The sequence below is a fragment of the Carassius auratus genome, chromosome 35, assembly GCF_003368295.1.
Source record: "Carassius auratus strain Wakin chromosome 35, ASM336829v1, whole genome shotgun sequence".
NCBI classification, from domain to species: domain Eukaryota; kingdom Metazoa; phylum Chordata; class Actinopteri; order Cypriniformes; family Cyprinidae; genus Carassius; species Carassius auratus.
In genome coordinates, this window is record NC_039277.1 from 5493735 (window position 1) to 5505383 (window position 11649).

Genomic DNA, 11649 nt, shown 5'->3' on the forward strand with positions numbered 1-11649 from the left:
CCACTTATAGTTCATTTTTTGTATTTGTATTATAGTTCATATTTTGTAACATTTCCAACTATTAACTTTCCAATAATAATCTGTTAAGCATAAAAAAACTGTAACTTTCCCATATAGAAAGATGACAGAGAAGTGCTTGAGAAAGCAAACCATATAACCACACCACATCACTTTGCCTGACTGATGCAATGCAACGGTCGGCACTGGAGTACAAGTGACAAAACATCAAAAATTTACCCAATACAACTGTAAAGTTCAAATGATGGGTCACGGTCCGAAAATGGGCTGCAGACCTGCTCTGACAGGATCAAAGATATTAGCAAAAACACTGCTTAAAATTACAAAATGCATATAATCATCGCTACACTCTAAAAAGCACTGGGTTAAAAACAACCCAATTTGGGTTGTTATTGACCGAAGGGCTGGGTAAATATAGAACAGAGTTTTGTTTATTTAACCCAGCATAAGGGGTTGATTTTACCCAGCTATGGTTTATTCCTATTTTTTTACTATATTACTAGCTTATTTTTTACTTCATACATTAAATAATGTTTACAGATCAACATATATATATATTAAACATATATATATTAACATATATATATTAAATGCAGAAATAACAAAAATTAATAAATACGGCACAGCAGAGAATTTGGTATACATGAAATGAGCGGCAAAGGTGTCAGAAAAAAACCTAAGGGAATATACTGGAAAATATAAAGCAACATATCAAGTAATACTGTATTTATATTGGAAATTAGTCATTATATTTCTCAGTATACTGCAATACATCCATAGAGCATGTATGGCTATACATTGATTTACACAAAGCTGAACTTGTTAAACACAAATGCTTGCATTGTTACACACAAAAATATGTTAAATTTGATCTGTGTTTACTGAAAACATATTAACATTTGGGGATTTTTTGACAATTGGATATCTTGTTGAAGGCAACATGGTAGGTGGAAAATAACATTTTACGTATAATTTAACTGATTGATGTATATGTACTATTGATATAAATACAAATGTATGGAGGTATATCATATATATTTTCCTCATGATTATATACATATTTTGCACATACATGTTCAAATATATTTATACAAAAGCATTACCATATTTTATTACATTTATTTTTTATATAAAATTGCATCCAGCATGATATAAAGGTATTTTCACGTATTTCCCAATATATGAAAGCAAAAACATATTGAAATATATTAACAATATTTGATTTAGTATGTTTCAATATACATTAAATGGTAGCACTTTATTTTACAGTCCTGTTCCTCATGTACATACTATGTACTTATTATAGTAATTACAATAACTATGTAATAACTAGGTACTAACCCTGAACCTACCCCTAAACCTAACCCTACCCCATGTAGTTACCTTGTGTTACCAGAACTTTCTTAGATAAATACACTGTAAGTACACTATAAGTACATGTTAGTACACGTACTGTAAAATAAAGTGCAACCCATTAAATAGTTTAATATATTGATTATTTCTTTGTGGGCGGAAAGCGTGGCACAGTGGCATATTCATATGTGTACAAATTGTGACAAATAAACCAAGTTGAACATAGATTGCTCACTTAAAGGAATAATAAAAGGTCATATATATTATATACATAATGGGGAAGAGCAGCATGCACATTCTGAGAAAGAGACAAGTTTAATCACTTTCATCTGTATTAGTGCTACAATTATGTGACACAGTAGTATGACATCATCTGTGAACAAATTTCCATTAGTAAAATATGATCTTCGTGCTTGTTCATATACTTCCATTTACCTTGTGCAATTAATAAAAAAAAGTCATTGTAATAAAAAAACACTTGCCTCAGATTAGAGAGATTTCATGACAGTTTGTTGCTGTAATGTTGAAATATTTATCTTGAGGTTTGCTTTCACAAAATGAAGAAACTTCCTCTAAATATTTTCAACATATCTTTATGGGAAAATTAATTTGACCAAAAAACAAAAACAAAAAAAACTTAGTTATTAACCTTTTTTACTAATCTTTTGGCTTTTCGGTGATAAAACTGCAATTAAAACAACTTGAAACTGAACCTGATATGACTCCAATCAAGAAAGAATATAATGGAAGTAGGATTTTTGAAAAACAAAAATGAAAAGATAAATGAAAAACAAACAGACTCTGTGCCAGATAAAAAGTAAGGCATTGGACTAAAAAAAAAAAAAAAACACCCTGATAACACAACTTATAATAATCATAATATGTTAAATGAAGACTATATGAAATGTCTTGTTACTGGTAGAACCCACTGTGGAATGTTCTGCAGTCAGTGAAGCATTTAGGATACTTTGAAAAAACTACATAATCAGACTGAATTTGTTGAGCTTTGATGACATAAACTCTATGATGGGTGCAGTCGTAAAATAATATTAATAATAATAACAAAAACCTAGAGTCCTGATACTGATAAATAGGGTTAGAGAAGAAAATGTTTCAGTGAGAGTTTACTAGCATCTTAGTCAGAGATTATCGGTTACTAGGCTGTTAAACAAATTTTTAGCTGTCTCAACCAAACAACATGGGATTGTCCTCAACTGTTATCAATGTGACACTTATGAAAATATCTTCTATAATGTTCCACAGAAGATAGTTAACGTTCCGTTTTAGAATTACATTATTGTGAATAAATTATGACATATCAATTGTCCTTGCACTCCTGTAATCTATAGTAACGAGAAGAAGATAAGTGTCCAACTGTCACCTAAAACAAATTAACAAAACAAACACCATATATGGTAAGTGCACTTGAAAAAGGAAGAAGGAAGTAAATCTGTCGCCCTGCCTGAGAATCCACCAGTGATGCTTAACAGAGGGAAGATGAGGGATGGTTTAAAAGCCTTAAGTCCAGAACCAGAGAGACAGAGATCTGTTACTCAGGTGAGAAATGCAATGTCTGAAACATCTCTTTAAATGGCGTTTTTTTCCTCTCCATGTTTAATTGCATTAATCTTTAACTGTGATTATCTTTGAAAATGTAAACAATTTATTTTCAAAAAAAAGTAATGATTCATTGCTAAGTTAATATTCACCTCTTACTCAAACTGTTGTTTTTCCAGATTTTTTTTAGAATTAATTCTATTTGTATCATTTTTTCCTAGGTCCTTAAAATGTAAAATAGCTTTTTCTAAAACTGCTTAGTTACATAATAATGTTATTTTATAATGCAGCTTTTGTTTAAAAAGTTCATTATTTTTATTTATTTTAGAATTGTTTGATTATTTCATATATATATATAAAATATGTTACCCTAACAAATGTTGAAATGCATAAAATTTGTCATGAACGTATTTTATGGGCTCACTCTAAATTTCTCAATGTGTTTTTTAGAGATGGATCTTCACACATTTCTTTTTGTGGTGGCATGCTGTTGTGCCCTTTCATTGGGTGGTAAGTTTACCAGTTGATCATGCGATTGGAAATTAAACTGCTAATGATTGAGAATAAAGGATTGATAACATCAGAACATATGTAAAAGTTTTTTTTTTTTTTTTCTGGTGCAAGAAATTCTGACTTGTGCTTTCAGTCATTTAAGCTGTTCATCTGGTGTGACATCCAGTTGGGCTGATTCAATTTCACTGCATTTTGTTAATCAATAAAATAAAACTCTAAATAAAACAAATTAATACAAGGCATAAATGTCTTAGACTGAGGGAGATTTCAGTCTTCACTAGAATTAGTCAATATTAGCCTTTCTAGGGCTAACTCGTGATGTAATATGGTTTTCTTTTTTTTAGCAGAAGAAGAGAGTCCTGGGAGACGTTTCATTCTAGATTCATTTGAGGAGGCAAAGAAAATTGTGGATGCTGCTTACAAGTATTCTCGTGATGAGTGAGTAATGTTTTTAAGAATGTTGCCCAGTAGTCTTGTTCTGTTATCCCAGTCAATGATCAATTTATTTTTATAAATCTCCCCACTTCCAGGAGTCTAGCAAGGGTGCGCAGAGATGTCATCAAGCCTTCAGACAAGCTACGTCTACTGAAACAGCCGGCTCGAAAGACACGAGAGGCTGTGAGAGCCGCAGACTACATGGTGCAGACACTCAGGCTGATCAGTGAGAAAGCCCATCATGTTCACAAGAGGTCCATCAATGCTACAAGTATGAAGATAACATGCTGCAAATCATGCAAAGCCCAGATCAGATCTATCACTGTCTGATGTTTTATGCTCAAGACTATCAACATGTGTTTTCTCCTAGACCTGCTTACTCAAGATGAGCTTAACACCATTCAACATCTGACAGGCTGTACAGCTCAAACCCGGCCCCCATCTTGTAGGACCACACCCCTCATAAACAAATATCGAACTATCACCAATGTCTGCAACAACCGGTCAGTCTTTCCCACCTTATTCAGAGTAGTCTTTTCCATAGACTCACTATTTGTCAAGAAAAACAACAAAATTTATAATTCCCAGGAGGAACCCACTCCTTGGTGCATCCAACACCGCTTTTACCCGCTGGTTGCCTGCTCAATATGAAGATGGCATCTCCCAGCCCAAAGGGTGGGATCTCAAAAAAATGCACAATGGCGCGTTGCTGCCCCTGGTATGATGGCGATTATGAATAGTTTAATGAAGTTTACTTGACCATCAATGAGGTCACCAATCAATTAACAATATCTGTACTCTGTCTTTCTCATTGATTGCAGGTCAGATTAGTTTCAAATCGTATTCTAAGCACTGCAGATGCTGACATAGAGAGTGACCGTGAATTTACTTTCATGCTCACCATCTTTGGACAATGGGTTGACCATGATCTTACATTTACGCCCTTCTCACCGAGCATTAAATCCTTTAGCAGTGGCCTCGACTGTGATCAGAGCTGTGAGCGCTCTGAACCCTGCTTCCCAATTCCGGTCAGTCAAAGATTGTCCCTCTGTCAAGGATTGTCCTACTTTCGTTCTCATATAATAGTTTTTAATAATATAATTTATGTGTAAACACAGGCCCCTCCAGGAGATCCACGCCTAAAGCCTGGCACCTGTCTCCCTGTCTTCCGCTCGTCACCGGCCTGTGGTTCTGGGAACACTGCCTATATGTTTGGTGGGAACCCCAATGTTCGGGAACAGATCAATGCTCTAACAGCTTTCCTAGATGGTGGCCAGGTTTACGGGTCCGAGGATGGACTAGCAAAGGAACTTCGAGACCTGACCAATGATGGAGGTCTTCTACGTGTCAATAATAAGTTCCTTGACAATGGAAGAGAGCTTCTGCCCTTCACCAATGTAGAAAGCAAAATGTGCGCCACGCGTCAGAAAATCCTTAATGACACAACCTTAACAGAGGTGCCTTGCTTTATTGCAGGTCAGTAACTTGTGCCTTCTTAATGCAATTATCTGGCATATTTCTAGTTGTAATATATTACATCAAACATCTAAAACAAGGGTCTCCAACACTGCTCCTGGAGAGCCACCATCCTGCAGATTTCAGCTTCAACTCAAATCCAACACAACTGAACCAGCTAATCAAGGTGTTCAGGGCTACTTGATAATTACAGTCGGGTGTGTAGGTGTAGGGCTAGAATTGAAATCTACAGTACAGGACAGTAGCTCTCCAGGAGCAGGGTTGGGGATCCTTGATCTAAAATGTATGGTGTATGCCTATTATTTGCACAACTCCACATTTGCAAATGTAAATGAACTCTCAATGTGTGTAGGGGATATTCGTGTTGATGAGAACACTGCCCTTACCTCAGTACACACACTTTTTGTGAGGGAGCACAATAGATTGGCTCGTGCCCTCCATGTGATCAATCCTACCTGGAGTAGTGAAACCCTCTATCAAGAGGCAAGAAAAATTGTGGGGGCCTACAACCAGGTAAAGAGACCTAATTAAAAGCGCATCAAGCACAAGCAATTACATGTGGAGTACAACATATATGCATGATCAGCCTCTCCTTTCTCTTTCAGATCTTGGTGTTTAAGGAATACTTGCCACATATTGTGGGCCCTGATGTTTACAATAGACATCTCGGACAATATCCAGGTTACGATGAGAATGTGGACCCTACCATTGCGAATGTCTTTGCCACTGCAGCTTTCCGTTTTGCCCACCTGGCCATCCAACCCATCATATTTCGTCTTGATGAAAATTACCAGAACCATCCAAAATTTCCAAGTGTGCCCCTTTTTGAGGCCTTCTTTTCTCCTTGGAGAGTTATCTTTGAAGGTGAGTTTGTGAGGCTAGTTGCAGCATATCATTCGAATCCTAAATCTTCCAGAACTTTTTCTCCATCTTATTTTACTTCTGGTTTACTTTTTGCTTAGGGGGCATCGATCCTCTGCTCCGTGGACTGATTGGTCGGCCAGCAAAATTGAATACACAGGACCATATGATGGTGAATGCTCTTAGAGAAAGGCTGTTTGCATTTACATCCCACATTGCTTTGGACTTGGCTTCCCTCAACATGCAAAGAAGCCGTGACCACGGTATACCAGGTAAATATTCTGATCTCATAGCCAACACATGCACAGCAAGGCTCAGAACACTTTAATTCTAATGATGTGAAGCCAACCCGACTTACTGCTGCAATATCACCTCATGTGTTTTTAAGAGATGACTGAGTATCCATCTGTTGTTCCTTTTAAGGCTATAATGCTTGGCGTCGGTTCTGTGGACTCTCCGCCCCTAAGAATGAGCAAGAATTGGGTGTGGTGATGAAAAACACTAAATTGGCTCGCAGGTTGATTGAGCTTTATGGCACCCCTGAGAACATTGACATTTGGTTGGGAGGTGTCGCAGAGCCTTTTGTTTCTGGTGGTCGTGTCGGTCCTCTTTTTGCCTGCCTCATCTCTACACAGTTCAAACGCATCCGCCAGGGGGACAGGTAAAGATCTCCGTTTATTTAGTCCAGGGGTATCCAAGCCTTCTCCTGGACGGTCACTAACCTGCAGTGTTCAGCTCCAACCCTAATTAAACAAACTTGAACCAGCTAATCAAGGTCTTCAGGAAACTTCCAGGTAGTTCCAGGTTGGAACTAATCTCTATAGGACACTGCAGGAGCAGGTTTGGACACTCCTGATTTAGTATATGAGAATAGTATGTGCTGGAGAGGGGTTAATGTCAAGTGTCACATTGTGTTAAGGTTATGGTTTGAGAACCATGGAGTGTTCACCACCAAACAAAAGGCATCATTGGCCTCTGTGTCACTAGCCCGTATCATCTGTGACAACACTGGAATCAGCAGAGTCCCCAACAATCCTTTTCGCTTCACCAGTCCTGGACGTTTTGTTAACTGTGGGGATATCCCAGCCTTTGATCTTACTCCTTGGATTGAAACCAGTAAGACACCAGACTAAATAAGTTCTTAAATGCATATGTGCACCATAATGATAAGTCTTCTTTCTCTGACTGCACATTTCTGCTTACATTTCTTACTATCTTTATATGTACTTGTAGACTATCTAGTTTTGGTGGTATAGGCACATATCAGGTATTGAAAAAAACATACAATCTGTTTGCATGGTTAAGCATAATTTGGTTAAACTGTAATTTGGTGTTTGACCTTTCAGAGAACAGTAGCATCCACCATTCAGACATTGGAAATGAGGTTGGACAAGTGTTTGTTTTCTCCTAAATTCAAGCAAAAAGAGCAAGTGATTCTGCTTTGCATATGACCTATAATAGAGCTTAAAATGACTAACAATTCACTGCAAAATCTGTAAACTGGACAGAGCTTAAATATATTATTTAGTCTTCTTTGCAGTACACCGGATTGGCGCAGTGCCATATATTAATACATTTAAATGTCACAAATATATATCAATATTTCTTGACTGCACTTGAACTGCACTAAACCTTTGGAAGCTGTCTAGCATTTTGCTTGCTTCAAGGGGATATGCTTGGGTTTGGGGAATCTTTTACATTTAAATCTGTGATGGCAAACGTTTTTTTAGTACAAACATATAACATCTATTCATTACCTCAGATACAGAGTCCTTCCAAGGACCTCCTGGACCCAGAGGACCCCCAGGACAACCTGGTAAGCCAGACATATATTAAATATGCCCTCCAAATATTACTTAAAGATTGTTTATCTTTTATTCTAATATTTTATTTTTCCAGGTCCACAAGGTGTAGCAGGTCCACCTGGACCTCCAGGACCTCCCATTAATACCACAGGACAACAGTCTGCCTTCTTTGCTTCTGTTGGAACCATCCTTCCTGTCACTGCTAAGGTTGTTGTGTTCAGTCAGGTCCTCTACAATGGACAGAAACATTATAATCAAACATCAGGACAGTTCGTCTGCCAGATTCCTGGTGTATATGAATTCCAGTTCTCATGCATAGGAACTAAGTTTTTGGGTATTGTCACCTTAAAGAAAAATTATGCTGTACAGCTAACTGCTGAAACAATCAACCTTAATAAACGATGTTTAGCTGAAGGAAGTGTGGTTCTGAGCCTGCAGACAAGAGACCATGTATGGATAGAGGTTTCTAAGGGTGCTGATGGTATAAGAAAATCCAGCTATTTCTCTGGCCATATTCTTTTCCCTGTTTAAGACTATTGCTCATAATGAATTATTATTTTCCTTTCATATAGCTGTTATTTTTAATATTTGTAATATATAAATGCAGTTGCATATAAATGCACATATCTTGGTGATAGGAATAGTTTTTAAAAAGCCTATGAAATGCAAATAGTAAATCTGCTATTTTTCCTTTGTCTTTTAAAAAGTAAATTGTTACGGTATCTTTTAAGTAGGCGTCCATTTCTGTCTTGTTGGTTTTTTTTATTTTTTATTAATGTGATGACTATGACTGTTAGCAACGCAAAATTAAGGATTCAGTTATACTTAATCTTTGAATTGTTTAAAGCTAAATTCTTCATTTAGGAACATGGATGTAACTAATCATTGTTATTTCTTTATTATGAACTGTATGTTGATATTTGTATGTTGTTTTTGCTTTTGTTGTTAGATTGCAACAAAATATTCTGTAGTCCATGGTGTGACAGTTATTTTTGTGTATGCTTTTAGCAAAGTGAAATAAATGAATACATTTTCTGTATCATCAATTCATTATTTGCCTTGTTCTACTTTCTACATTGTGAGTATGAATACACAACCAAAAGTTAAAATATTTAATATATTAAAAGTCCAAATTAAAGTTGTGACTTGTCAACACAAAACATATTAATAAAGACAAATAACTCTAAGTGGTTATGCTGCAAATCAATATGCTTGTTCCTGCAGTGGAACGTGTCATCAGCTGCAGCTTCAGTTCCTCCAGCATGCAGGTCTCTGCTAAACTGGCTTGATTTTGTGTGACAAGAATAGCATTGGGAAGCATTTCTTCACAAATGTTAACCATCCAGCACCACAAAAAAACGTTCTCACTTGCAACATCAACTGAAAGTGTTGTAGCAACATTATGAGGATAGCAGGTTGTGGACATAACCACACTACCCACAAGCTGTTGTGACTTCTAATGTTAAGACAAAACGTTTCTTCATTTGTGCTCTTGCTAATACGACTTGGCCATATTACACTCAAGCGGGAGTGAAACATGACCAAAAAGGTCAGGGAGGCCAGGTCTACTTTCATTAATAAATCATTAACAAACATTATATAATGCTTAACAAATAATTTGTTAATATATAGGTGCTGGTCATATAATTAGAATATCATCAAAAAATTGATTTAACTAATTCCATTCAAAAAGTGTAACTTGTATATTATATTCATTCATTACACAATTTTGACCATTATAACTGACAACTAAGGAAAATCCCAAATTCAGTATCTCAGAAAATTAGAATATTACTTTTTAGAAATCTTGGCTAACTGAAAAGTATGAACATGAAAAGTATGAGCATGTACAGCACTCAATACTTAGTTGGGGCTCCTTTTGTCTGAATGACTGCAGCAATGCTGCGTGGCATGGAGTCGATCAGTCTGTGGCACTGCTCAGGTGTTATGAGAGCCCAGGTTGCTCTGATAGTACTAACCACAAGCATTGTGATTGGCCGAACACCTTTCTCTCCCTTTCTCTCTCTCTCTCTCTCTCTCTCTCTGTGCGCAGTGCTGTGTAGGTCAGTGTAGTCTGTGTCTGTCAAGGGCTGGCGGTCACACGCTGCTTTCTGGAGGGAAACAACAGAGAAATATTAGCCGAGTTTTTGGAGACATCTCTCACCTCTATGTTCATTGATGTGACCGCTCAGCACGTAACGAGCAGGTGCAGATGTGCCTGCTCAGTTTCCAGGGTGACGCTGATGAGAGCTCGGGATACGCGTCACCCCCCCTCACAAGCGTCGTTCTGTCCCTGTGGAGAAGTGGGGAGATTGGGGGAGGGCCGGGAGCCTGACAGACCTGTGAAAGCTGACCATATCCTTGAGAGACCATCGGCTTTCGTGTTGGCTATCCCTGCCCGGTGTTGTATGGTGAAGTGGAAGTCCTGGAGCACGAGGAACCACCGAGTCACCCTGGCATTGGTGCGTGGTCCGTAATCAGGGTGAACTGGTGGCCTAGGAGGTAATAGCAGAGCTCCGGAACTGCCCACTTGACGGCCAGTGCCTCCTTCTCGACGGTTGCATACTGTCCCTCCGCTGAGGTCAGCTTTCGGCTGATATAGATTACCAGGTGTTCCTCACCATTGAGGACCTGGGAAAGGATGGCTCCCATCCCGGTATCGGATGCATCCGTTCGCAACAAGAAGGGGTGAAGTCGGGGGCCCTGAGCATGGGCTCGGACGTGAGGGCAGCCTTCACCCGCTGGAATGCGCTCTCCGTCTCTGGGTTCCATGGGACCTTCTCTGGTTGCCCCTTCCTGGTCAGGTCTGTCAGGGGAGAGGCTAAGGAGGAGAAGTTAGGGATAAAACAGCGGTAATATCCCGCCAACCCAAAAAAGGCCCATACCTGTGTTTTGGTAGGGGCCCACTTGGTAGCCGAGGTATTTGGCTTCGGTGAGGGCCAGGTGACACTTACAGGGGTTGGCGGTCAGCCCAGCAGAGTTCCGACAGTACCTTCTGCAGCCGCTCCAGGTGATCCTCCCAACTCGGGAGTGTTATGTCTGCAATGATGCGAATCCAGTAATTCTGCAAACAGCAGCGTACTTGACATCAATCAGGTCGCCTTGACTACTGCAATTTTCCTCACTGTACATTTTCAATAAAATGAATTATGATATCAAATACCACTGGCTCCTTTCGTTTTCATTTAAACATAATAACAGCTGCAGACATGTGTATACATACAGCCATTACAATGAAACGAAATATATCAATTTGCCTTTTTTATTTTCATTTTAACATATAGATAAATTGAATATAGACCAAAGATTACCTGTAAGATTTACCCAATACGAATTATATTTTATTTTTAACCACTAAAGGGACATCGGAGCCAGTGGCATATATCAGAAGGTCTAACCGAGGTGAGGCTGCTCTTACTTTTAAAATTACATTTCATGAAACAATAACAGTAATATTTTGAAAATATTCAGAATAAATGGTGGTTGAAATCACACTGCTGCATGAACTCAACCAATCAGGTGGTTAAGTCCCGCCCCCCAAAATTCCGGAACTTTGAAAAAGTACTACCTCGCCAGCAGGGACTAGTGATGTCCGATTCATGAACGAATCGTTCAATTGAACCAGTTCACC

The 11649-nt window shown here is 38.2% G+C and overlaps 1 protein-coding gene across 3 annotated transcripts; it reads left to right on the forward strand.

Moving 5' to 3' along the window:
* Positions 1-2836: 2836 nt before the first annotated feature.
* Positions 2837-9054, forward strand: LOC113054117 (eosinophil peroxidase). Of its 3 annotated transcripts, XM_026219451.1 has the most exons (16): positions 2838-2928; positions 3379-3438; positions 3786-3879; positions 3972-4147; positions 4247-4379; positions 4465-4594; positions 4698-4904; positions 4995-5352; positions 5705-5865; positions 5958-6216; positions 6315-6485; positions 6637-6874; positions 7133-7329; positions 7560-7597; positions 7976-8029; positions 8113-9054. In XM_026219451.1, exons 2-16 carry the CDS (start codon positions 3381-3383, stop codon positions 8125-8127), a joined length of 2289 nt encoding a protein of 762 aa, XP_026075236.1. In that variant the 5' UTR covers positions 2838-2928; positions 3379-3380; the 3' UTR covers positions 8128-9054. The 3 variants fall into 3 exon arrangements, with proteins under 3 accessions (XP_026075234.1, XP_026075236.1, XP_026075235.1); XM_026219449.1 differs by lacking the exon at positions 7560-7597 and having other exon boundaries at positions 2837-2928; XM_026219450.1 differs by lacking the exon at positions 7560-7597 and having other exon boundaries at positions 2845-2928; positions 3789-3879.
* The last annotated feature ends 2595 nt before the right edge of the window (positions 9055-11649 follow it).